A 25,127-nucleotide genomic window follows, 5' to 3' on the forward strand; every position below is an offset into this window, starting at 1 on the left:
AAAAAAAAAAAATTAGATCTTTATACAATGAAAAGCTCGCAACACCTACAGGGAATTCTGGATTTGTAGCGCAAAAGTTATCAAGTTCTGCTTGAACTAGTTTTGCTAAATGTTCAGGTATCTTTCGATTAATCGTTCCTTTTTCATCCAGAGGACGATGGTATCTGATCAATGGACTTTCACCAAGGGTCACGCAAACGCATAAAAGCTAAATAGGATGAGAAATAAGAAAAAGCAGCAGTAATTGATTCTTCTACCTCCTTTGCAATATCGTCCAGCTGCATTTCAGTCTGCGACGTGTTTGATCCGTCGCTACCAAATAAAGTGTGGAATTTGTTTTCATTGTCAAGAGTATAAACACACTGCTCGCGTACTATATAAAGAACTTAAAGAACTGCAATATTCTTTTGAATAAAAATTACTTTACCTATGAAATCCACATACATTTCCTTTAAGCTTTTGATGTGATTGGCAGCATTAGCAGCATTAAGCATACGAGTGAACTCGTTGAATACATTATTATCCAAAGCTATTTATACATGTTATTACCCCTTCCTCTTGCTGCCATTTATAAAATAATACCATTGATAAAGTGAACATGAGCTGCAGCATACATTGGCCCATCTTTTCGAGAGAAATCGTCTACGAGACGAGTACATGATTCGATGCATGGTGTAAGGATATAGACAGCTTCATAACTAGGATAAGGCTGTCTTGGCTTTTCGATATTTTCGACCACTTGGAAAGAAAAAGGATGAGTTTAAAAGGGACAACAACAGTAAATAAACTTACAAGTAACCTATGAATATATCAGTAACTATTACTACGGATGTCAAGTCAACAAAATAAAAAAGGGGTGCCTTACATTTTCTTCCAAAATATCATACATTTTACAAGCAGAATTTAGTATCTTGGAAGAAAGACTGTCAACAACCACAAGCTTCCATCTTCCAGTTGGCTGAACTGACTTTATTAATTCCAAAAAACCTAAGATGAAATCACTTGTTCTAGCTATATATTAAATATTCCTTCTTCTTTATTTTTACGTTTTTTGAGAATTTCGTCAATTCCAATCATTGTTAATACGAGATGAAGGAAAAAAGAAAAGAAAAGAAAGGTACCAAAAATTGAACGGAGTGCAAAAACTAAGCTACCATAAGCCCACTTTAAGTTTTTATCATAAGCCCTACTTTTACACTTTATTTGGAGTCATTTATAGATAACCAGCGTTGAGCACTGAGCATTGTGTTTTCCATGAGCATAGCAACGGTCATTGGACCTACTCCTCCTGGTACAGGTGTAATAAAGGATGCTACTTCTTTTGCCTTTTCAAACTCTACATCACCAACCCAGCGATATCCTGATTTCTTGGTAGGATCTATAAGCAATTTAGTTGTGCTGTATATAGCAAAAAAAAAAAATCAATTTACCATCCACAGCATTCATGCCAACATCGATCACTATAGCACCAGGCTTAATCCAGCTACCTTTGACAAGTTCAGCCTTTCCAGCTGCTGCAACAACAATATCAGCCTCCTGAACAATACGTTCAATATCCTTAGTTTTCGAATGACAAAGTGTCACTGTAGCATCCTCAGCCGTTAGCAAGGCTGCAACGGGTGATCCAACAATGTCACCACGACCGATAACTACAGCTCGTTTGCCACTGATATCAATGCCTGTGGTCTTGATAAGATGAATGATACCCTTTGGTGTGCATGGAATAAACATAGGCTTGCCTGCTCTCTTGCACATCTTGCCGATATTAAAAGGATGAAAGCTATAAGTCCTTTAATTACCTTTGTGTCGTTAATCATTGTTTACTGAATCTTACCCGTCCACATCCTTTTTATAATCAATACTCTCCAACACGACGTCTTCATCAATATGTGAAGGTAAAGGCATTTGAACAAGGATGCCATGCACCTTGTCATCCAGGTTAAACTGCTTTATTTTAGCCAAAAGATCTTCTTGACTTATTGTCTCGGGCAGTTTGTTCATCTCGATTGAAATGCCAACCTATAGATCACATATGCATAATCAATGATCCTTTGCACTAAAAAAGCGGTCATTTTCTTTAAACTTACTTCATTAGCAGCCTTATCCTTTGTCTTGACATAAGTAGTCGAATCAGAACGAGAGCCAACTAATAGAATGGCCAAACGAGGATCAAATTGGGGATATGTTTGCTTTGTGTTGGCAATTGATGACTTGACTTGATCACGAACAGATCTTTATGTATTATTAACACTTGATATCATTTTCACATAGTATTTACTTACTGTGCAATAGCTTTTCCGTCTATAATTGTAGCTGTCATCGAATAAGATCTTTTTAATAAACGAAAAGAAACAAAAAATCGCGGTATAGATGAAAATTGATTAAAATGCATGGTGTTACTGCTAAAAGTGATACATCAAAAAAAAGAGAGACGATCTATAAATTTTGACGGAGTATTAGGAGAATACTTTAAGCCAATCATAAGTCGATCAGACGTAACACGGTAAGCTTGTAGATAATGCCCAGTATCGAAATAGAAAGTAACTACGGCTTCTTTTTTGAAGAATTAAGACAGCTAATTGAGTTTCCATAAAATATAAGCATAAATAATATCAGTGAAAACTTTAAATCATCACTTTTAATATTCAGATCTTTTTATGATGTGAAAAGAGCACCTCAACTAAATAACTTAAAGCTGATCAATCCGAGTGACTTGACTCTCTCAGCTCTACAGTGCCAGGCTACCGAACTGCAGTCCCAACATGTTGATCAAAACGATCTCCAGCTGGAAATTTCAAGATTATCAAACTACAACAACGAAAACAGCCAATAGCAGTCTGCGCATCCGACAACACCAGTACTATTCTCTCGTCCGTTGACAGCATGTAAAATTACTTAAAGGCCAATCTTCAAATCCGTATGACTCAATGAACCGCGTACAGAAAAGACAAAAACAAACCAGGCTTACCTCTTCTCCTCTACCTGTCCACTCGCACTCGTTTTCACATAAGCGAAAATATGCCCTCGTCTTAGAGGCATGCGTATCAATAACAATCGCGTATTAAGACATCTACGGCCCAACCCGAAATATTACCCCCTAAGAAATGAACTGTGAAAAAGGCTTTTACAAGCGTCTAAAGGAAAGATCACTAGTTGATTATGTTTTCGCATCATATACCTCTCAAGTTAACGACTGGTTGGTAAAAATGATTTAAAACAAACGAGTGAAATATATAAATATTTACATGCAGGAGAAAACACTCAGGATAAGCAAATCAGCGATACATTGTATATATCCAAATTAATAGATTACTTATTTCGACTATATAGACATGTTGAGGTTTATCACAAACACTGAGAAGGTCTGCTTAGTCGCATTGGATTATGCTGGTTTGTCAACAAGCAGTAATGATTTGTATGAATTTCTAAAGTAAGCGGATAGTTACGAATCTATATGAAAGCAGAATAACTCATTAATTCTAAAGTTGACGTAGAGGAGACTTAGGGTGTGGTAATAGGCTTTTCCACCCATGCTTTATTTTCTGTAATATAACAATAAAGATTTTTAGTTCATATCCTTATCCCTTTCTAATAACAAACATATATATTTTTTTTTATGGGTGGATGTTTTAAAAGAATTTTCTATACCATGGGCGGGACCTTGCCACATCCCCAGTCTCCTCTACGTCAACTTTAGAATTGAGAGGTATATTTATCTCAATCATAATTTACTTCGATTCGACTTCGGATGTAATATTCTTTTTCGTAAGGACTAATGGTGTGGTTTGTTGGAATATCGCTTTGGCAATTCTGGTACCTTCTATATGCTGTTTTCTCGGCTTAAAGTAATATCTTTCAAACGTATCTGACCTCTGACTCCAATTTGCATGATATCTCAACTTTCTTATGTCAATCCTTTCTAAGAAGGCTTTTATACTGGCCGCAGAACGTGTTGAGTGAGCTTTAAATTTTGTTGATCTACACCTGACAATTGTAATATGTCCTTGACCTAGTTAGCAATTGTCGAGCCGGAAGCTGGTGCTGACGCTTTCGATTCATGGTTGATATATTTAAGGAATACTGTATGATCTTCGCTCATTCCTATCCTACTCTCTCGTGGTTTTGCTGCAGTAGCCCCATAATGTACACGCAAAGCACATCCCACTGTCTTCGACACACCCAAGCTTTGGAGCACTTGCCAATGGAGTTACCCCTGTTGATCTTGTAGCTGCGTCAATAAAGTGAAAGTCGATACCCCGCCATTGTAATCGATCCAGGTCCGGCCTTGGTCGCCAGATAGTCTCCAAGCAAAGCAGAATGATGGTTTTATTCTGCACTACCTCCAGCGATAAATTTGTATTCACGGTCCAGTTTTCCTTTATGAAGCATCACGATGGCCTAGGCTACGACATTAATGGCCGTGGTCGGCTCGTCATGGAAGGATCAAGCAGCAGCATCGCCAAGGAAGATGTTGAACACACTCAGGTTGATACAGTCAGGACACTATATGTATCTATTGAACTTTTGAATTCACTCGTGCAACACCACGCCGTTGCATCCTTTTCCAGTATTTGCTCTGCTGTATCCTTTTTTCTGTAATGCGTATGTGTCACCATTACCCTATTCATCACAAGCATGGGCTATAACAATATTGGTGGCTATATTGAGACAGAAGTACGGCATGCAGATGCTCCATATACCTTCAATAACCGCACATCGTGGATGGAAGTCTGAAATCCTTGCAAATCTATTCACATCCCTTCGAGAGCAAGAAACCATTCCGGAAATCACAAAGAAAGAAAGCTCTGGTCTCGTTCTTGCCAAAGATATAGATAGTGGATTGCATGTTCTAGCTGAGGTCAATGACCTGCCTCCACCTTGACTCGACGTGTTATTGTATCTATGTTACTTCCATGGACAAAGTTTAGTTTTGCCTGAATAAAGAAAATCGCCCGGTAACATTCCAGGAAGGAGTTAACCAAAAATAACGGATCTGAATCGATATATACTGGGCTTCTCGATCATTTATCATAGTGTGCAGTGTGACAAAAAAAGATAGATAACATGGGCAAAATATAATCACCATCAAGAGCATGTGTGACTTGGCGTCAGGGCTTAAGTTATTATCCACGAATATCACAGCTGCGCTGATTTATGCAATATGTCCATTAAAATCACATGGAGATAAATAAAACCAGTCGGTAGCTGACCCATCTAACGCGCTGGTATCATCATGCATCTTTTAGAACTATTGGCTTATGCTTCTGTGTTTTGCGAGATGTACTGCTCTTTGTCAATTCGATATGCTCAATGATCGCTCCGTCTAATGAGTAATATCCGTCTGGGTCTTTAGATGGTAATGACTTGTTGTGGATACATGAAATATGACGCCGTAAACTAAATGAAGTTTTGAATTCCTTTTGACATAGGGAAACACTACATGCACCAGAAAATACATCAGAAGTTAGACTAATTCTACGGCCGCCACCTCTATCCATTACCTATGATACCTTCCAACAAATCCTTTGAATGTGTGGCGCTTCGCTAAACATGACTTTATAAAGTTACCGACTTGTTTTGTTTCTTTTCAAGAAGAAGAAGAAATAAAAAGAAATATTGTTATTTATTATTTATTCTAATTTTATGTTGTCAGTTCGATCAAGAAAGACCACTTATAATAAATTCGTACATACATTATTTAGCCTATTTTCTGACGCATGCAGCGTTCATCTTTGACATATGTGACACGTATGTTTCAGGCAGATAGCTAGTGTCGGGGAAGACATTGAGTGTTGGCACGGAAACAAAACAAAAACTACTTGGTGAGCCCCCTCCCTCACATTCTAGTGAGCCCCTCCCCTTCATATTCTGGTGAAACAATACTCCTGGTTTTTTTTTTTGCTACAGTTGTCTAGAAGGAGCCTCCCAAATGAATAGACTTTCTTTTTTTTTTTTTTTTGGCTCACAATAAGCCTATTGATTTTACTTGCCTTATTATTGATAAATGATTATCACTTTAAAGACCCCTTTCTTCGTTTAGACACCGCTGAAAGAATGATAGTGAATGCCTAATCCAACCCTCGTAGTCTTTTCGTTTTTACCTTTCCAACCGATTGATAAATACGATCCTTCGGTCAATCATCAGCTTTTAATGGCGTTTTTCTAATATCCGCCTTCACTTTTGACCAAAACTCCTCGATTGGATTTAAAAAGGGTGAACAGGATGGTAAGTACAGGCATTTGTAGCTTCTTTCTTTAATCACTCTTCTAATCACTTTGGGCTTATGAATAGGTGCATTATCCATAACAATATAATGGCCCTTCGTGCTATTTTTATCCATGACATCCATGACATTGGATAAGTACGATAGATAATGCTCAATTTTGGTTCCAACTTTACCATTTACCTTTACTTCCCTACCATCAGCCTTTCTTTTTTTCGCTGAGGTTACTTCTGGTTTTTTAACTGATATGTCTATGGTGCCAGCTTGAGATATTGCAGCTAACATTGTAAATGTAACACCTTTTGCAGATTTACCTTTTAAAGAACGTCCAAATTTTCTCTGAGTATGCAGGTTAAAACCGGCTTCATCAATGAAAACACAACTTTTAGCAAAATACAAGCCTTCCATACTCTGGAATTGCTCAATAGTAGCTTTATACAAAGCGATTACTCTATCAGAATTTCTTGCTGCTGTAATTTTTTCGATTTTTTCAAGATAAAATGACAATTGCTCACCAAATGCCTATATATAGCCAAAATTGGGATTTTCAAGCCTTCAAACTCTTCACAAACCATAACTTTTAGCTCATCTAATGTAGCGGTAGGATTCTTTTCGATATGGTCTAGAAGAAACTTTGAATACTCGTTAGTTAGCTCACTATGAGGTCTCTCACGGGGCTTATCATATGTGCCTGGAAGTCGTCTCTGTATATCATTGTTGTATGTTTTGATATAGTTTTGAGCTGTACAAACATTTATCCCAGTCACTAAAGTCGCATCCTTGGCTGTATAATTCTCCTCAATAACTAAATCAAAAAGCTTTTCAATTTGCTCTGGAGTGTAGTTTCGGTAAGAACCTCTCATCTTAACCTTTGGATACTTGTGCTTTTTTTTTTCAGTGACATTGATTCTGCAAAAAGAAGAGCTTCTCCGAATATATCTATTTATTCTTCAGGTGGATTAGGATCCATAAGGCTACGTACACATAATAGAGACTCACTTCCTATTTGACTTATTTTCTCTTGCCACTCCTTGTTCAAATTAAGGTGATCAATAGAAAGCTCACTGTCATCATTTACACAGTTCTCCATACAAACATCAGACAAAGAGTTGACATCGTCATCCGATGTAAATTCGCTGTCAGTCATACGCACGCCAAAGTCATTCATCGTGATTACTAAATTCTGTATTGAATAAGACATATCCTTGGCGCAACTATTATGACCGATCAACGCCAAATTCATATTTAGAGTAACGTAAAGATTATCTCTTAGCACAGCGCAAAATTATTTTGCCGTCAGCGTCGATTTTTATTTCGTTCAACGCAAATCCACCTGCAAAATCCAGTATTATTATAAATGATCAAGTCTGACCTTTGGCCGCTTTTTTCTTTTTAATGAAGCATCAGCCACATTCTCCAATATGGGCTTTTTTTTATTTCCAAGTATTGAAATAAGCGCTGACGAAAACAATGCTTGCTTATAAAAATATGGAGGAAAATTTCCGATCTAACAAGCAACGATCTCTATGGCTTACTAAAGTTCACCACAAGTTTAGATAGTAAGGTTCAGTATTACCATTGTCTTTAGTATCAAACAAGTTACCACCTAACACAAGACTCTAAATTAAATCAACACATCCTTGCTTGATTTGTGTTTATAAATTGATCTTTAGCTGTAACTTCCCCCTTGATATGAATGCTAAATTAGAGCAATTTTGAAGATATGTTGTACAACCTTCTATTTTAAGCTTCTTATTTTTAGTTGATTTCAAGTTCCCCCTTCTCTTCTTTTTCCGTTTTCTTTACATCTCTTATTTCATAAAGAACATCTCTTTATGTAAGCTACTTAGATGCCATTAGTTATAAGCACTAACTTTTCTCTCTTTTCGTAAAGAACGATGGCTTTTTTCGTTCGTCCTTCCAAGTACCGCCATGTCTATGGTACATGTGCCAAGAGAGACTATTGTTATGACAATCTCCGTGTAAGCGCAAATGCTTGGGATACAAATATTGTCAAAGTCAACTCTGTAATAAGAACAAAAAAAAATACGATATATCCTTGTTGATTTACATTCCTCCTCTTTTTTTTTGCCATAGCGTTTCTTGTCTATTAACTGGCAAGCTTCTGGTGGTGGTGCTTTTGCTGTTATTCCTCTCTCTCAAGTTGGTAAGTTATAAAGCCTGTATGTTGATACCCATCTCACTTTTCTTCCCCTTAAAGGCAAGCTACCTGAAAACTACCCCCTTTACCGAGGACATACTGGGCCAGTCCTTGACACAGATTTTAATCCTTTCAACGATTATGTGATCGCCTCTGGTGCAGAAGACAGCAAGGTTATGATCTGGAGCATCCCTGAAGAGTATGCTGAGGGACAAGAAGAGGTACAGCCTATTTTGAAGCTATCTGGTCACGGACGGTAAGCAAAAAAAAAAAAATCATGAAAGAGACATAGAGTGAACGATTGTGTACAGCAAAGTAGGCCAAGTGCTTTTCCATCCAACAGCAGACAATGTATTGGCATCTGCAAGTACTGATTTGACAATCAAGTTATGGGATATTGAAAAAGGGGTAGAAAAGCAGGAGATCACTGGACACACAGAACTTATCCAGTCCATGTCTTGGAACTACAACGGATCCCTATTGGCCACAACTTGCAGAGATAAAAAGCTTCGTGTATTTGACGTGCGCGCCAACAAGGTCGTACAAGAGGGTCCTGGTCACCAAGGCATCAAGGGTTCTCGTGTTGTCTGGATGGGTAACATGGATCGCTTGGCCACTACCGGTTTCTCACGTATGAGTGACCGTCAGTTGAACCTGTGGGACTCAACAAACCTTAGCAAGCCTATTAAATCTGAATTTTTGGATACCTCCTCTGGTGTGATTATGCCGTTCTATGATCCAGATACCAAGATGCTCTATCTTGCCGGAAAGGGGTAAGTTAAAGGGTTGATCCAGATCATAACCAACTCACATTGTTATAGTGATGGAAACATTCGTTACTTTGAATATGATAACGATGAACTATACCTTTTGTCTGAATACAAAGCAATTGAACCTCAACGTGGCATGGGATTCATGCCCAAGAGAGGATTAAACGTGAACGAGTGTGAAGTAGCTAGAGCCTATAAAGTAGGACACTCTATTGTAGAACCTATTTCTTTCACTGTTCCCAGAAAGGTACATTTACTTGTTACTTCAGCAGAGACTAACATTCAATTTTTTATAGTCTGACGCTTTCCAATCAGACATCTTCCCTCCTTGCTTAAGCGACGAACCTGCGCTTACTGCTGACGAGTGGTTTGAGGGCAAGGATGCTGATCCCAAGCTTGTTGACCTTGAAGCAGGCTTCACTGCCAAGGCCAAGAAGGAATTTGTCCCTACGGCTGCTCCAGTGGAAGAAGTCAAAAATGAGCCTTCTTCACCTGTCAAAGAAAAGAATGTAAGTTTTCACATGATCAAATGCAATGTATATATATAACTCATTGCCTCATGTAGTATCAAGAAGCATACCACGAAATGCGTAAAGAAAATGATGATTTAAAGAACCAATTGTCTCAAAGGGATGTAAAAATCCGTGTGCTCGAAATTGAACTTGAAAAGCTTCGTACCGAATTAGCCGAAGTGAGCTTAGCCAAGAAAACTGAAGAAGGAGAGTTACCACACTCAGGTAACGCTTTAGTTGAGTAAAATAGGACCCTCTTTTCCCTTTTTATTCTTTTGTAAACGTATAAAATAAAAAGTCTAATACACCCTCATGATTAAGTGCTGATTGTATGATCATAATCAATAGTGGGAACAACCGAACTAAGAAATTTGAGAAAGATAATCATGTATCTAAAAGAAACGTGTTTTAGTGATATAAATATCTTTCTTGATGATAACTTACTGGTCCACACGAATACCATTTTCCTCATTCTTGCTACTCATTCTTTCAATAATCTTCTTCATGACTTCAGCATGCTTACAAGGATGAATGGAGGCCAAGTTGAGAGAAAGATGGGGGTGAGTCTCGATTGTTACGGTTTTCTTTACATAATCTTGAGATACGTCTTCAAACACTTGCGTAGAAGAAAGAGGACGTCTCTCTTCATCATATCCAAATAGCCACATACGAGGTGTTTGATAATACTTGTCGTAGGTTATAAAGACATCATATGTACGCACCTGCAGTACCTTATCACTAGATTAAAACTGGTTAGTTGTATTCATACATAATTCAAACCCATTTACTTTTTGCTTTTTGAGTGGTCAACTGCCTACAAAAGAAAAAGAAAGGAGTTAATCACTAATGCAACAGACCATATCACGCGCTTACAGGATCATCCTCTTCTTCGATTTGGTCATCCATATCAGGTATATCATCCATATTAGGTATGTCATCTAGGTCAGGTATCTTATCCAACTCTAGCTTTTCTAAACCTCTTTTGATCTCTGCTTCCTCCTCCTCCTCTGTCATGATCGTCTGAGCAATTTCTTCCATAGTTTTTGTAGCTAGCAATAGTTTAGATCATGAAATGATATGTTCCTAGTTACCTCTGTTGCTGTGAGTATACATCCAATCCTCTTCATCATGATCATCTGCTACTTGTGTCTCTGAGTCGTCCTCTGTGTATTCCATCTGACGAGCACGATGAAGACATGGAACTACATACAATAAATATAAGATAGATGTGTTATTTTATGTATTTACCATTGCGAGTCACCAAAAACTGTTTATCAGCAGGCAGATAATCCTTTGTCTTTTCCTCTAGTCCTCCTTCCCTATATTTCAAAATGAGAACATTGTCCCTCATTGCTGTTTTTGGGAGTACTCTACCATGACCAAGTTGGGCACTTGTAAACAAGGAAGTCGCCTGCTGCTACAAACTATATATATAGATAACATTAAGAGTTTTGGAGTTGGCTCATGTGTCCTTTTCTTTACCTCCTCAGGCGTAATGCACCCAGTTTCTTTAAACTTTGAATTCTTTAAAACAGGTGCAAGGTAATCTCTCATTTTTTGAAAGTTGGAAAATACTTTGTTGTATGCGTCTTGAACTGACATTTTTTAATAAAAAGAATAATAATAAAAAAAAAGGGGAAAAAAACCAAGTAGCTGCGTGAACAACTTATGCAGTTTGTCCAGCTGACTTTTTTTTTTTCTTCGTTCGTACAACGATGACCTATACGCGTATAGAAAGTTCCTTTTGATATTGATGAACTTGTATATATGCGTATTATCCGTATTACAAGAAACATGCCTTCATTTTGTAATGGTTGTTTTTTAAAGAACATGGACATATGTTATTCTTTAATATAAAAAGGGTAAACTCATCATCAGCTATCAAAAGACACTTCTTAGCTTGTATTTAAATCAAATCTTTCTTTATTGTTATTTGCTCAATAACAAAAACTGACAACCTTTGGAGGTAATTGAAATGGTCCTTGAAGCTTAAATTATATTTTGACCAGTTATTTTTAAAGTAACGAACTGACATCCGATCCTCGACAGTGAATAAAGTGTAGGAATATGATAGATCAAAATCTTTTCTCTCTCCCCCAAAAAAAAGAGCATACTGAGAATAAGACACTTCTGAGTACTATTATTGATAATGTAATAAAAGGTCAAAATAATTAAATTCATAACCCCAAAAGAAGGTTTTAATTTTAAACACCCATTCTCAAACGGATGAAACTGATCTAAGCGGAAAATTATACATTTAATTATTAGGAATTGTTAAATAAATGACTATTTAGAATGATTAAACAAGGATATTTACTACAAAGACATGAACGCGTAAAATATGTGTTTAAGAACATCAAAAAAAAGAGAAGCACGGTGATGAATGATTACTATATTAGGTTCACCGTGACTATCACAGCCCATCTTTTGTTTCATTGGAATCTCCGGGTAATCTGGAAACAAAATGGGTGGCAAAAGAACAAACAGTACGCATAAAATACGTAATTCACTCGTATTTCTCTCTTTTTTTCTTTCTTTTTCTTTTTTATAAAATAAAAAAAAAATTACCATGGTAAACATCCAAACTATTCCCACCAAGCCTTTTGAAGGACAAAAGCCTGGTACCTCAGGTCTTCGTAAACGTGTCAAAGTATTCCAAGAAAAGAACTACACCGAAAACTTTGTACAGGCTATTCTTGAAGCTATTCCCGAATCTGATGGTGGCGCTAAAGGTGCTACTCTAGTCATTGGTGGTGATGGTCGTTACTATTCTAATGAAGTACTTCAAGTTATTGTTAAATGCAGTGTTGCACAAGGTGTAAGTATATCTCGAGGAGAAAAACACACGTAAATGACACTTTAAAGGTATCCAAATTGATTGTTGGTCGTAATGGTATTGTCTCTACACCAGCAGCATCCAACATCATTCGTAAACATAAGGCTACTGGTGGTATCCTCTTGACTGCTTCTCATAATCCAGGTGGACCTGATAACGACTTTGGCATCAAATATAACTGCTCCAACGGTGGTCCTGCTCCTGAATCTGTCACTGACAGAATCTATGAAATCTCAAAGACTATCAAGGAACTCAAATTAGCAGATGTGCCCGAAATTGACTTTTCCAAGTTAGGTACTCAAACTGTAGGCGACATGACAATCGAGGTCATTGATGGTGTGGATGACTATGTTCAATTGATGAAGGACATTTTTGACTTTGACAGCATCAAGGAATTCTTCAAGAAGAACACAGACTTTAAGATGCTCTTTGACGGTATGAATGGTGTTACCGGACCCTATGGTTACCGTTTATTCGTTGAAGAATTTGGCTTACCCGAGTCTAATGTCATGCGTTGTAAACCTCTTCCTGATTTTGGTGGTGGACATCCTGATCCTAACCTGACCTATGCTCACGACTTGGTGGAAGCTGTTAACAAGCAAGGATTTGACTTTGGTGCTGCTTCAGATGGTGATGGTGATCGTAACATGATCATCGGCAAAAACGCCTTTGTAACTCCCTCTGATAGTGTAGCCATCATTGCTCACTATGCCAAGGATGCTATTCCTTACTTTAAGAAACATGGTATCAACGGCCTGGCTCGCTCCATGCCCACCTCTCAAGCTGTAGATTTAGTAGCTAAAAAGATGGGAGTTGAGCACTTTGAAGTGCCCACAGGCTGGAAATTCTTTGGTAATCTCATGGATGCTGGCCGTTGTTCCATCTGTGGTGAAGAATCTTTTGGTACAGGTTCAGATCATATTCGTGAAAAGGACGGTGTCTGGGCTATTTTAGGTAATGTTTACGTAATATGCACATAGCGTGTCGCTGACTTTTTTTGATAAAAATAGCATGGTTGAGCATCATTGCACATGTCAATAAGGAAAAGCGCGCAAGTGTGCAGGATATCCTTCAAGACCACTACAAGATCTATGGACGAAACTTCTTCTCTCGATACGACTATGAAGAAGTCGACAGTAAAGGTGCTGAAGAAATGGTAGACTATCTTCGTGGATTAATCGAAAAGAACCAATTGGTTGGTAAGACCTTTGGTGGATTTACCGTAGCTGCAGCAGATGACTTTGAATACAAGGACCCTATTGACGGCAGTGTAGCAAAGAAGCAAGGTATTCGTATCGTCTTTAAAGATGGATCACGTATTATCATTCGTTTATCTGGCACTGGCTCTCAAGGAGCAACGGTACGTCTTTATGTCGAAAAGTACACAAATGATGCCTCAGAATATACCAAGGACACACAAGCTGCTTTGAAGCCATTGATTGATGTTGCATTGGATTTGTCTCAGCTTGAAAAATACACTGGACGCAAGGAACCCACTGTGATCACTTAAAAATAATAATAAAATTCCTGCAGAGCATTCTTAATATTCTTTGATAAAATTTGCAATATGTCTTGAAAGAGTCATAGGCTCCATTAAACTTAAAGTCTGGAAACTTGGAATGCACAGCTTTTGATAAACAAGACCTGGGCTGTGGGATCAATTGACAATTGGGTTGCATATATCAGTTTCTTTTTAATAAGAGCAGTTTTTTGCAAGGTAGTACACAAAAGGTATACTGCAATGCCTCGAGAGCTATTGCTAAAGTAATACAGACTTGTCTGATCCACCAAGCAATGAGGCTGTTTGAACTTGGGGTTAGTGCAAGGTACATGATTACAAACAATCGTAATACTAGTGACGGCTTAATTGATGGCACTGCTCTTCTATTCAAACACATCAGCCATAGCCATTACAAGCCGTTACCTAATGCCGATCCAATAAAAAAAGCAGGTCATCTACGGTTGGTGTTTGACGAGAAGAGAAAGATGACAAAAGGAAATCGTCCATTATTTCACGTTTTCTCGAAAATACCACAACGGAACAAAACGATTGGACATTATAAACATGACACTTAAATATCAAGAATCAGGAACTTGAATCCCAGTCTTCGGCTCTTACAACAGATGAAGAGTAAAAGTGATCCATCCTCTAAAGTCAATGATAATAAAGCATATATTTTCTTGAATTCTGCTATTGTCGAAACGTATCATGATCAAGTCACCTCAGAGACTGCAAGGGTTCACCAGCATCTCATATGATACAAAAATTCTTATCAGTCCCTAACCGCCTCAGGTAGTCGAATCAGTAATCCTTGCATCACTTTTTTTGCTCCTGTTCTCTGCGTTCGAATCCATTCGCCACTGATAATTGATTATATACTATGCTAATTTGGTGACATGTGCTCAGTAGCTATCCCCTTCTGACCTTCTGAAGCTGCCGTACAGGTAACGTGAGTGCTGCTTTGTGCCGATTCTGAACTGTGCTTACAAGACTATTAATGAATCATTAATATTTAACTACTTTTTTTTTCTTTCTGTTGCCCTCTGAAGGGTTTTAAGAAAGAAAATAGGCGTCTATATAGTGAATAGAAGGACGCTGCTGATGAGGTTACGTTTATTACAAATTTAGAAAGCTTAAATTTTGTTTTCTGTGTTTTGCTTTTCTTTTTTTTCTTTTTTTTTTCTTAATGATTCGAAAACCTCCCACTGCAGTGACATTAACACCTGTCGACATTGAGTCATTTAAAAAAATAACCGGACAAAAGAAAGAAAACAATAGTTATAGTGCCAGTACCAGCGCCAGTAATAGTCCTAGTCAAATATTGGATAATGTATTTCAAGGAAGGGCTATTGAAAGGGAACAAGACTTGACAAGCAGATTAGGCATAGAGTGAGATTGAGAATAGAAGGTTTTAATAAAAACTGATTTTTTTCTTCTTTACACGAACGGCTTTATACATAAAAGTGGCCCTTCTTTCTCCTTTTTCTTTTCTTTTTTCTTTCTCTTCTTGTTGATTTGCTTTATGATACAATTTGCATTCATTCTCTTTTTTAAATATGCTGAATGTTATACTGCAGTAGGTCGATTTGCCCATTCTGCAGTTCAATTGAACGACAGGTAACCTACTACTCTTTAAACCTTTAACCATTTCGATAACGCATGAAAGTGGTACGTAGTATACTCTTTTATGGTGGAGATGGATCTATCAACCCAAGCGACGACAACAGTACACATTACCTATCTGATCTAGCCATCCTCCCTGTCCATTCGCCATTTTCAGTAACCAGTCCTCCTTGGAGCACAGCTTCAGGCCTACAAAGCTCTCTTGGAGGACCCTCTGTGCGAGCTCACATTGCTTTCACGGGTGGATTAAATGGCGATAACATGCTTATCATCGGTGGCGTCATGCCCAACCAGATGCCAATTGATGAAGAGCCTACAGCATACACCTATGACATCGACTTGGGTAGATGGAATTCGTTCTCCTTACCGAGAGAAAATCGATTAAACCGGCAAGGTGCCGGATGCACGGTAACAAAAAATGGGACAGCCTATGTAAGCCTGAAGACCGTCATAGCTTTTTATATTTGTGGATTAATCGAGTTAGAGGTAGATTTGGGGAGGCAAACGATCAGCTCGAGTGCCAATTCATGTCATGAACCTGCCTGCCAATATCTATCGTTTCGATTCTGTTCACCCTGAGAACTCATCATTCATACCACTTACAGTGAACCCTCCTCTTCGATACGCTCATACACAGACATTGATCGCAAATGACAGAATTGTGATACTTGGTGGGTTCGATGGGTTGACAGGAAACGCCATTTCCCTCTCAGATGTTTGGGTATTTGACATAAAGGCATCCAACTGGACTCATATTACAGCAGAATTAGATAGAGATAATAAGCCTGAAAATCGAAGCAGTCATAGCCAAGTGCTCATGCCTGATGGTTACTCCATTTTAATGTAAGTCGTCAAATAATACCACATACATAAAGCATATGTACCTTGTCGTATGTCTGTTGTATAAATTTACTTTATAGTTATGGTGGATACGATGGATATCATGTATACAATGACGTCGCTGTCTTGGACACACGTACCTGGAAGTGGACAGTGAAGAATACAAATGCAGCATTACAAGGAAGAGCGGATGTAAGTCTAGTTTTATACTGCTTCTACTTTGTTTTTTATTTATAATCTTTAGCATACAGGTAAAAAAGAAAGAGAGTTGCCCTTTTCTTGTTATAAAAGCAGCAGCGAAACGTTAATAATATTATAAAAGCTACACTGGTTGGTACAAATATGATCGTTGCCTTTGGTTTCTCTGGCGTCTCGACATCGTTAACTGTCATGTCAGATATTGAAGTTCTGGATATCAACACATGGAGCTGGACATCCGTTTACACCCCTTCAGGCTTACCTTTTTCAGATGACACTGACAGTGGAGCAATACAAAGGACCGATGATACAAGTGGCTATCCTTCTTTAGCGATTATTGCCGGTGCAGTCACCGGAGGGCTTGTCGTTTTTATCTTGATTTTGATAGCCTTTTATTTGCTTAATGTATACCAGCAAAGAACCAGATCATCATCCTCATCAGTAGCAAGGGTGCACTCACTGCCTTCCTCTATAACCATCTCGGAAATAAAAAGGCATGACAACAGCCCTAAAAGATCTGACACCATCGGCACGTCAACAACTGTCGTTGCAAATGACACATCACCAGTAACTGTACTCCCGTCTCCATGGAAAGATACACAAGAATGGAGTTATTCTACTATACCAAAGGCTGTTCATAAACCGGACGATACATGCAGTCAACGTCAAAGCGCACTTGAAGTAGCCAAGGACCAAGAAGTTGAGGAGGAAGAATATTTTGACAGACAAGAGTTCATTCTATTATCTGATGAAGTGTATCAGCAAGAATTTTGAATAACTTAATAAATTAAAGCTTTTCACTCCCCTTTTTTCTCGTTTTCATGTTTTTACTGCTAATTGATTGAATTGACAACAAGTTGGTTTATACTTGCAGAATTCCAATATCACGGCAGCAGGATACAAAGCACAAACAGGATATGTGAACAAATCTGTAAAGATTTTATTTTACTTATAAGAAAAGAGAAAGGATAGGGCTAATCATAGCCAAATTATTTGTTCTTGTAGATGATTTCAAACTTGTCCCAGTTAGGATCCTGGTGAGCTCCTTTCTTGACTACAATGTAAGCACGATCATTCTGATAGTGGGGCCACCATTCTGCATCTTGTCCCTTGACCTTGTTATAAATTCTCTTGGTGTTCGTATCGTATGCCCATTGGAACTCAGGGCTGCGTTCATTTGGCTTTTGCATCAAGACAGGGACACCGGGTAATCCAGGGTCAGAGTTATCATAACCAATGAGGTGACCAGTGAAGACATTTACGAGCTGGTTATTATCATCAAAATACCAGACTTGCTTGCCATCGTAGTCATTGGCCTTCTTTGGTTCCACAGTAAGATGAGAGTTGATCTGGCTACTGTTACTAGTAACGCCAACGTATTTCTTGCCATCGTCACCGATTTGTCTGATGTAGAAGAGTCTGTTGTGTTCCATGGTTTACCTAATCGATACAAGTCAACAGATGCTTTTGTTAGAGTGACTTAAAAGATATATTACTTTTACTTTGATGAGTGGAGAAGAAAAAGAACGGGCCAAAAGGTAGTCTATTTATATGATTTTTTTTTGTTAAGGCTGAAGAGCTTGATGCTTTGATATTCCTAAGAGCCCTCGGTGCTGTCATGAAAATGGTAATACTCTTTAACTTTGTTAGTTCTAGTACTTGGCCCACTATTTACAAACATAACAAGCATGAACAGAATTGTACAATGTTTATGTTGATGGCCGCACAGTCATTTCTCCTGAGAAAATTTCCAAGCTTGTATCTAGATTTTTACAATTATGGCAAGACAAATCCTTGGGACTAGTCCAGAGAAAAAGCCCTCTGAAGAATCTCCCTTTAAACCAAACGAAGGTCATGTTTCCCTTCATCTGCTTTTGAATGTTTGTACTGTATGAATATTAAAACTTGGCTTGTAATAAGCCAAGGGCAAGAATGAGTCCTTTAAGGCATGATATGCTTTCAATATGCAAATGATATAAATGAAAAAGATGATTGGAGGCTGATTAGATAAAAAATATGCTTGACACATGGATACTTTATTTGTGAAGAAGCCGTAGTCAAGCGTGTGCCACGTTACAGTTTAATGCAAATTTAAACCTAAACATTTACGCCATATTAATAGAATAGAACAGGTACAGGTTTATTGCAGAAGTTGTGGCCATGCAGGGTTCTTTTCCTTTTCCTGGCAGTCTCCGAAGTTGATTACATACATTCTGGTATTGACTACTGTTTACTCTATTAATAGTAAAGTTACGGAGAATAAGGCTATGACAAATATGACTCTAATAGTCTTATGATACAAGGGCAATACAGCCTCTCGTATGGCGAAGGAAGCACTGTAATAGAAATACTGGAATTTACCATTTATAATCACATTTCGTGTACTTAAAGCGCCTTTAATAAGCAATGTAGAATACGTCATTGCATCTTTCTTATCATTACTTCGAGACCATAGTTTGACATTGAAGCATACAAGATACCACTGTCTGCCACTATATGCTTTTATTTACGGTCGACTCGAGGTAATTTTCACTTACAGCCTTATGGGATTGTATGAGCACTGAAAAGTCTCTAGATATACGTTATTGACACTCAATACCAAGGCTAACGTAAATCTTTGGAAAGATCGGTTTGACACATTGACAAAAATGTAATACTGAAACCCTACTGCTCATCAATACCTTGCTCTTTTAAGAACTTTAGGTAACTAAGCGCTTTAGGGCATCTGAGAGCCTAAAGGGTCATACCGCTCGATGCAGGATAATGAAATGAGTACAGTGTTTGGCGTTTGAAATTCAACTATTTTTTTTAGCATGCAGATACTTCATCGAGAAAGTTGAATTCACTGCACTTACATAGTTCAAATCAAAGTCGTAAAGACGTCAATACAGTTGAAATGCTTATTTGAAAGAAATACATAATTGATAACTCTGTTTAAGTTGGTCTTTTTCTTTTTTTTCTTTAAAACTACAATAACTATCGTTAGTTTACTACAGGCAAATGCTTCAATCGCGTCCACAATAACCTGGCCGGAAATAAGCTGTAACTAAAATGAGCCAATGGATTTGTTTTAGACCTTTAAAATGAAGCTCAAGTAACCTTTAATGCGAGGAGAGACCGCAATGCTAATGGCCGGCACAGTTGTTGTTGCTTGTGCTTGAAATTAGACCGATGGCCACTTTAATAAAGGAAGACTACCGTAAAAAAAATATACAAAAAACTGGCTTGAAAAGAATAGGTATAGCCATTCTTGGACAATTGTCAGCTCTGTGCATCTTGATGGAGTCAATGAGCTAATGTTGAAGAATAGTTGAAAGTAAAAAGGCAGAAAAGAAAGTCATAAAAAAAAAAAAAAGAAAATTAAAAGCGTCCTGAATGTGGCCATCATTTTGTATGGAAGACATGCAAAATATCACAAAGATTATTCACATACCCAAGAAGTTGTGGTACTTCTTTCAAAGCCGTCGAAAGCTTGATAACATCAAGCTCCGTCATGAAGTACAAGCTCTCTCTTTTTCTTGGCCAAGAAAAATGTGCAAAGTTCTTCAAAGCTCTTCTTATTGGTAAACAGGGCCAGCTTTCTAGCACATACAGATATCATGGCCACGCTTCGCGTAATAGCTATTATAAATCCTTGCCCACATGTGTTTATAAAAGAGTTAGTGATGTAGCAAAGTTCCTACGGAGGAAAAGCTAACTGTAGACTACAATAAATATATCAATGACACAGAACATTCTGGAGGAAGCTTCATAGAGAAATACCTTAGTATATTTCACTTTTAAGAACTGTCAGAGAGCATATCCCATACCATCAATATCTGTTTGCAATTATCCTAAAGCTGTCAGTAATAGGCATCTAATTATGTACTGTGTGTGCTATAAGCGCATTGAGCATAACGCGGAGGAAATTATTCAAAAAAAAAAGACTACTTTAGTGTATGAATTAATGCAACACTGTCCCCTTTCACTTTTAATTAGACATCAGCAAACGAATATCCATGGTTTATGGCAACAATTAATAGCGAATGACTATTTAATTCACATACAAACAGCTTTGGATTTGGGGAATTTTTTTTTAAAGTTGTCTAATCAAACAAGAATGCAAGCAAGCTTTCTTTAAATCATTTACATTTTTTGAGCAATCTTTTTCTTTTCTCTTCGACTTTAACTTATTTAACGATGATTTATGGGCTCAAGCCAATAATAGTGATCACTTTGCTCTTCTTTTTACTCGTCAATGGTTACAAAAGTAAGTATTTGATACATGACGTCGTCATATGGAGCTTATACTAATAAAAAGTATATAGTTGTCTATTGTGATGATAATGGATGCATACCCCAGGAATCTTTGTCTATTCTTGATAGTCTACCATCTAGTACCATCCTGTCATTTCCCATAAACTCATCTGGTACGACATCTACTGTCCAGACAAGCTTCCATGAAGACGCTGTCGCCCACGCCGCATCTAGTGTCTCGGAGAATGCTTCTTCAGATTCGAGCAACTGGAAAATCATTATGGGAAGCATTGGTGGCATTTTTGGTGCTGCTTTGGTCGCTGCAGCCATATTTGTGATTAGGCACGCCCGCCAAAAGCCTCTTCTTTTGGGAGAAGCAGGCATTGGAATTTTCTCTACTGACAATGATCGTCATCCGCTAAGCTCACCCAATCTTGAGGCGGTCGAGCAAGAAAAAGGCGTGGATGACCAAATGGAGACGGTCAGAAATGCCAGACACATTGACGCAGTCTGCGTTATACCCATGGACGATGCAAAAAGTTCTTTGGCCAACAGGGAGTGGAAACAGCTCATGAAAGCAATTTATCAACAAGGATTGCATAACAAGTCTCGTCGAGAGATTCAGAGCAAGAAGAAGAATAAGGCAACTACAAGCAAGGGGAATATTAAGAAAAATAGTGGTATGAAGCAGGAAGAGGCTTCCAATCAACAAGAAGCCTGCGACCAAGAAGATGGTTGCAATCAGGAAAAGTATCCCTCCCAAGAACAAAATCTAACATCTGTCCAAGGCGAGAAGCTTACAAGTCGCATTTCAAGAGCTTTAGACCTTGTGGAGCCCACACCGAACCGATTGTCATCCACCACTATTGATGGTGTACCATACCTTCGCTCTCAGTCAGTGCCTAATTTGGTGTGGTCCCATGCCCGCAGTTCTGCTCGACCTTTTGCTGATTCATCAAAGCCAACTCTTGATTCTTTGCTGAATAGTCAGTTCCAAGAATTCACTGAGGTTGATCCGGCAGCAACGTTAAACCTTCCATGGCTCACCTTGCCTAATATCTCTAACTACTCACAACAGGCTGTTCTTCTGGGTGAAGGCAACAGCAGCACTGAAGAGCAAAGCCTTCAGCTGGAGAACGAAAAGAACAAAGAGAGGACATCAACAGAGGAGCCCCAAAATGTCACCAAGGAAGAGGCGAATGAAGAGTCGCTGATCCGTCGATTTATACGAGAAACAGAGAGCTTAGAGCAAGTTGAGCTATCGCCTTCGGTAATCGAATTAATCAAACAGTGCAAGATACCGGTTGGGCTTCCCAAAAACTTTAGAGAAAAATGCGTCCCAGTTCACTTTAGAATATACGGGTTGGAGCGTATGGAACGTGAAAAAGTAAAGATTGAAGAAATCAACAAGCTAGTTCCCTATGTTTTCGATGGGCCTAACAAGCATCACTATCCTGCACAGTATCATCATGTCCTAGAGCGAGATGTCCAAAGAATCAAGAATAGAGGCAAAGAACCAGTCAATGAGAAATCTCCATTACCACCTGCTAAAAAGAAGAAGTCATTTTCATTTTCATTTTGGCAAAAAAAAACAAGAAAGTTCACTACAGCCATGATTCGACGCACAGACATATCACTTGAAGATCTTAATGCTGATTCTGCTTCTTCAAGCTCTAAAGGTGTAAAGGATACTCAACAGAATAAGCAAGCTGCAAGTACATCGTATGGCTCTAGCTCCCAGACTGATGTCGTAAACACAGAATTGATGCAGCCAACCCAAAGGACTGGCTCATCCCTTCAGATGCCAAATAGGATCGATTTATCTGAATCACTTCGATTGCAAGAAAATGAAGTGTCTTTGCAAGTAGCTGACAAAGGGATGGATGTGCAAATTATTTCTCCTGCTTTGGCAGGCATCTCAGCTGCTCCTTTTTCATCCACAATTAATTCAAATGTAACAAAGGATACTAGAACGACACCTCATTCATCAACCGAGCCTGGATCATCCTCAGCATCAAGAACCATAAAACACTATGAAGACGCAATTCCGCATACAGTGAGGAGGCTTTTAAACCCACCCACAAATAAGTAGATCGTATAACAAGTCGTATAGAATTTCCGTTATTTCCTATAGATTATATTTATTTTGTTCGAACTATAAATTAGAATTATTATTTAGACCTTTCTTCATTTTGTAACATGTTCAAATCTATAATAATAAGTATTTTTCGCGTTCGCCAAAACTCAAGTAATAGAAGCCATATTAAATTAAGATGACGTGTCTTGTGCAAAGACTGTCTAGAGTTTCAAGTCACTTTAAGCGATATATATCTCTCCAAAACTTGATAGTAGATGTACACGTTAGACGTTATCATTTGAATGATAACACGTATAAATTTTATATTATGCAAGCCGTTTAAGCGGAAACCTCTTGAATCTTCTTTTCAAAAGTAGAAACATATTCAGCACCAATAACTTCATCAGCCTTTGCACCATTTTTAAAGAAAAAGGTCGTAGGTATAGCCTGGGTACCATATTCAGCAGCAATATCCTAAAGTGATATGTTAATAATCAACGAGTCTTTTATTTCACTTACACTTACTTCATGATCATCAGTATCAACTTTAATGAAGAGGATGTCCGTGTGGTATATAGCCATCTGGTGCATGATTGGCCCTACCCTTCTACAAGGACCGCCCCAAGTGGCGATGAGTAGGCGATGACTTTGGCGTTAGTCTTGAGTGATTCTTTGAACTCACCAAGGTTAGCAGGCTCTTTAATCTTGTCCATCTTTTGTATTTTATTTTCGTGTAAAGAAAAAAGAAGGTTAATAGTTGTTTGTCTAGCCCAATTTATATTTGTTGGACCTAACGTGTTATGAGCTTAATTTTTAGAAAGATCAAATAGTAAGGATATTTTATGTTTATTACAAAGCATCGTCTCTCTCAGCCATTAAAATAACCAGATTGGCACTTTAGAATTGTATATTCTTGGAATAGAAAATGAAGGATAAAATGTTGTGATCTTCCTATCGCTTGGTTATTGTTGCTTATTTGAATCATCATTAGTTATTACAAATATCTTTGTAAAAATTTAGCTTAATTAACGCTTATATCTCTTTTATATAACTACTCAAGAACTTTTGCAACAACAACAACAGTGACAGTAACGGAACTTATCAGCAACGATATGGGTGATGAAAATGTAACCCAATATATACAGTTCCAACAGTTGCATTCCTTTGAAAACACTTTCTTTATCTGTGCTTTCACATAACCCCGCGCAGCTTGAACTCTCTGTTGAGAAAGGATACTAACTAGTGTATCCAATGATGGCCCTGTAAAAGGAGAAGAGCACTCAATAATCCTTTTCAAATTTTAAATCATTGAAATGCTCTTTGTGAATTTTCTGATACTCCCTCAGAGAAGGAGGTAAAGGGGACTGAATGCATAAGGATTAGCATAGGTGCAATTTCGCTTTTGTTCGTGCAAAGTACAAAGTAATCATGCTTTTCCAATTATCAGCGGATACTACTTATAGAATGAAGCCAGTATTAAATTCATCATATTGTAAATACTCTTTCTGAAATCATAAATTGTGGAAGTAGTGTACCAGGAATATCTGCAATATGCATGCGTTAAGAAATTAGTAAAAAAAAGAATAGATCCTTTCACATTAAGCAAATGAATAGAGCAATATTAAATATTACTTAATAATAGGGGCATTGACAGTGATAAGTAGCTATATGCTGTAATAATCCAGTGTGATATAAGCGAAGAAACCCCGGTTTACACGGAAATCTCCTTATAAACTGGATGATAAAGTTCAACGAGCACAGAATAGGACATTCCAAGCTTATCTTGGCAAAAAAAAAAGGAGGGAAGGGAGAAGTAGTGCTCAATGGCGATCGTACTATGAATCTAATTGAATGCAGTTCTGTATATAAGAAAAATCTAGACGGAACAAGCAAAAGGTTGCCTAATGAAACAACTATTATCATTTATATCAAATAAAGCTCCATATCATATTTATTAAATGCCCTTTTATTTATCCTCCCCCCTTTTTTTTTCTTGCTATTTTTCTTTGTGATACTGCCCTGTCTTCTGATGCAAATTATTTTGTGAGAGATTGGTATGTATAACAAGCATAGCATTTGCACACTAATGGTCAGTTAAGTTGAACCACTTTCATTTTTGCAATAAAACTCATCAATAGACGATCAATGA

The 25,127-nt window shown here is 37.9% G+C and overlaps 13 protein-coding genes across 13 annotated transcripts in view; 5 read left to right on the forward strand and 8 right to left on the reverse strand.

Annotated features, from left to right (window-relative positions):
* RHIMIDRAFT_247840 (Sec1-like protein) overlaps nt 1-889 on the reverse strand; it is a gene marked incomplete at both ends in the record, with an annotated part of 2,575 nt that extends 1,686 nt beyond the window's left edge. The window contains 6 exons of the mRNA XM_023610455.1: nt 50-208; nt 258-373; nt 428-529; nt 583-738; nt 793-799; nt 866-889. Of these exons, the coding sequence (XP_023462150.1) occupies nt 50-208; nt 258-373; nt 428-529; nt 583-738; nt 793-799; nt 866-889 (564 nt within the window). The remainder of the gene's footprint in view (nt 1-49; nt 209-257; nt 374-427; nt 530-582; nt 739-792; nt 800-865) is intronic.
* Nucleotides 890-1,199: 310 nt separating this feature from the next.
* Nucleotides 1,200-2,320, reverse strand: RHIMIDRAFT_208102 (bifunctional protein; the record flags this gene model as incomplete). The annotated part of the gene is made up of 5 exons (XM_023607033.1): nt 1,200-1,378; nt 1,431-1,780; nt 1,835-2,019; nt 2,088-2,232; nt 2,283-2,320. The coding sequence occupies 5 exons, from the start codon at nt 2,318-2,320 to the stop codon at nt 1,200-1,202; spliced, it is 897 nt and encodes a 298-aa protein (XP_023462151.1).
* A 2,187-nt stretch (nt 2,321-4,507) lies between these two features.
* Nucleotides 4,508-5,055, forward strand: RHIMIDRAFT_269322 (uncharacterized protein). The gene has a single exon (XM_023612128.1). It carries the CDS (start codon nt 4,682-4,684, stop codon nt 4,880-4,882), a length of 201 nt encoding a protein of 66 aa, XP_023462152.1. The 5' UTR covers nt 4,508-4,681; the 3' UTR covers nt 4,883-5,055.
* Nucleotides 5,056-6,194: 1,139 nt separating this feature from the next.
* RHIMIDRAFT_76206 (uncharacterized protein) lies at nt 6,195-6,683 on the reverse strand. The gene is made up of 2 exons (XM_023615658.1): nt 6,401-6,683; nt 6,195-6,327 (listed from the first exon to the last, which is right to left on the reverse strand). Exons 1-2 carry the CDS (start codon nt 6,630-6,632, stop codon nt 6,272-6,274), a joined length of 288 nt encoding a protein of 95 aa, XP_023462153.1. The 5' UTR covers nt 6,633-6,683; the 3' UTR covers nt 6,195-6,271.
* RHIMIDRAFT_301831 (uncharacterized protein) lies at nt 6,671-7,087 on the reverse strand (the record flags this gene model as incomplete). Its single annotated transcript, XM_023614375.1, has 1 exon — nt 6,671-7,087. One exon carries the CDS (start codon nt 7,085-7,087, stop codon nt 6,671-6,673), a length of 417 nt encoding a protein of 138 aa, XP_023462154.1.
* An 80-nt stretch (nt 7,088-7,167) lies between these two features.
* On the reverse strand, nt 7,168-7,467 carry RHIMIDRAFT_241720 (uncharacterized protein; the record flags this gene model as incomplete). Its single annotated transcript, XM_023609635.1, has 1 exon — nt 7,168-7,467. One exon carries the CDS (start codon nt 7,465-7,467, stop codon nt 7,168-7,170), a length of 300 nt encoding a protein of 99 aa, XP_023462155.1.
* A 655-nt stretch (nt 7,468-8,122) lies between these two features.
* Nucleotides 8,123-9,912, forward strand: RHIMIDRAFT_208002 (DUF1900-domain-containing protein; the record flags this gene model as incomplete). The annotated part of the gene is made up of 7 exons (XM_023607027.1): nt 8,123-8,251; nt 8,322-8,391; nt 8,446-8,641; nt 8,697-9,158; nt 9,207-9,402; nt 9,452-9,664; nt 9,721-9,912. 7 exons carry the CDS (start codon nt 8,123-8,125, stop codon nt 9,910-9,912), a joined length of 1,458 nt encoding a protein of 485 aa, XP_023462156.1.
* Nucleotides 9,913-9,983: 71 nt separating this feature from the next.
* On the reverse strand, nt 9,984-11,269 carry RHIMIDRAFT_241722 (uncharacterized protein; the record flags this gene model as incomplete). Its single annotated transcript, XM_023609636.1, has 8 exons — nt 9,984-10,059; nt 10,112-10,405; nt 10,456-10,481; nt 10,541-10,716; nt 10,759-10,869; nt 10,916-10,986; nt 11,042-11,091; nt 11,150-11,269. The coding sequence occupies 8 exons, from the start codon at nt 11,267-11,269 to the stop codon at nt 9,984-9,986; spliced, it is 924 nt and encodes a 307-aa protein (XP_023462157.1).
* A 945-nt stretch (nt 11,270-12,214) lies between these two features.
* On the forward strand, nt 12,215-14,039 carry RHIMIDRAFT_231050 (putative PGM2-phosphoglucomutase). Its single transcript, XM_023607682.1, has 3 exons — nt 12,215-12,485; nt 12,533-13,457; nt 13,514-14,039. Exons 1-3 carry the CDS (start codon nt 12,237-12,239, stop codon nt 14,011-14,013), a joined length of 1,674 nt encoding a protein of 557 aa, XP_023462158.1. The 5' UTR covers nt 12,215-12,236; the 3' UTR covers nt 14,014-14,039.
* A 1,624-nt stretch (nt 14,040-15,663) lies between these two features.
* On the forward strand, nt 15,664-17,439 carry RHIMIDRAFT_241724 (galactose oxidase; the record flags this gene model as incomplete). Its single annotated transcript, XM_023609637.1, has 5 exons — nt 15,664-16,059; nt 16,118-16,470; nt 16,548-16,659; nt 16,712-16,718; nt 16,790-17,439. 5 exons carry the CDS (start codon nt 15,664-15,666, stop codon nt 17,437-17,439), a joined length of 1,518 nt encoding a protein of 505 aa, XP_023462159.1.
* Nucleotides 17,440-17,546: 107 nt separating this feature from the next.
* On the reverse strand, nt 17,547-18,203 carry RHIMIDRAFT_76268 (uncharacterized protein). Its single transcript, XM_023615659.1, has 2 exons — nt 18,162-18,203; nt 17,547-18,105 (listed from the first exon to the last, which is right to left on the reverse strand). Exon 2 carries the CDS (start codon nt 18,096-18,098, stop codon nt 17,655-17,657), a length of 444 nt encoding a protein of 147 aa, XP_023462160.1. The 5' UTR covers nt 18,099-18,105; nt 18,162-18,203; the 3' UTR covers nt 17,547-17,654.
* A 2,641-nt stretch (nt 18,204-20,844) lies between these two features.
* RHIMIDRAFT_316164 (uncharacterized protein) lies at nt 20,845-23,088 on the forward strand (the record flags this gene model as incomplete). Its single annotated transcript, XM_023615044.1, has 2 exons — nt 20,845-20,914; nt 20,973-23,088. 2 exons carry the CDS (start codon nt 20,845-20,847, stop codon nt 22,991-22,993), a joined length of 2,091 nt encoding a protein of 696 aa, XP_023462161.1. The 3' UTR covers nt 22,994-23,088.
* A 229-nt stretch (nt 23,089-23,317) lies between these two features.
* RHIMIDRAFT_208116 (thioredoxin-like protein) lies at nt 23,318-23,608 on the reverse strand (the record flags this gene model as incomplete). The annotated part of the gene is made up of 2 exons (XM_023607034.1): nt 23,318-23,452; nt 23,504-23,608. Coding segments are annotated over 2 exons (240 nt in total), but the record flags the coding sequence as incomplete, so codon positions are not given.
* Between the last annotated feature and the right edge of the window lie 1,519 nt (nt 23,609-25,127).

Source organism: Rhizopus microsporus (assembly GCF_002708625.1).
Source record: "Rhizopus microsporus ATCC 52813 unplaced genomic scaffold scaffold_24, whole genome shotgun sequence".
In the NCBI taxonomy this organism is placed as follows: Eukaryota; Fungi; Mucoromycota; class Mucoromycetes; order Mucorales; family Rhizopodaceae; genus Rhizopus; species Rhizopus microsporus.

What these genes read in the sequence shown, in the direction of transcription:
- RHIMIDRAFT_269322 (XM_023612128.1), top strand. Translation starts at nt 4,682, where the DNA reads ATGCAGATGCTCCATATACCTTCAATAACCGCACATCGTGGATGGAAG.
- RHIMIDRAFT_76206 (XM_023615658.1), bottom strand. Translation starts at nt 6,632, where the DNA reads ATGGAAGGCTTGTATTTTGCTAAAAGTTGTGTTTTCATTGATGAAGCC. An exon ending in TAGGGAAGTAAAGGTAAATG is followed by an intron (nt 6,328 to 6,400) that starts GTAAAGTTGGAA and finishes GGATAAAAATAG; the next exon opens with CACGAAGGGCCATTATATTG.
- RHIMIDRAFT_231050 (XM_023607682.1), top strand. Translation starts at nt 12,237, where the DNA reads ATGGTAAACATCCAAACTATTCCCACCAAGCCTTTTGAAGGACAAAAG. An exon ending in AATGCAGTGTTGCACAAGGT is followed by an intron (nt 12,486 to 12,532) that starts GTAAGTATATCT and finishes GACACTTTAAAG; the next exon opens with GTATCCAAATTGATTGTTGG. An exon ending in CGGTGTCTGGGCTATTTTAG is followed by an intron (nt 13,458 to 13,513) that starts GTAATGTTTACG and finishes TGATAAAAATAG; the next exon opens with CATGGTTGAGCATCATTGCA.
- RHIMIDRAFT_76268 (XM_023615659.1), bottom strand. Translation starts at nt 18,098, where the DNA reads ATGGAACACAACAGACTCTTCTACATCAGACAAATCGGTGACGATGGC.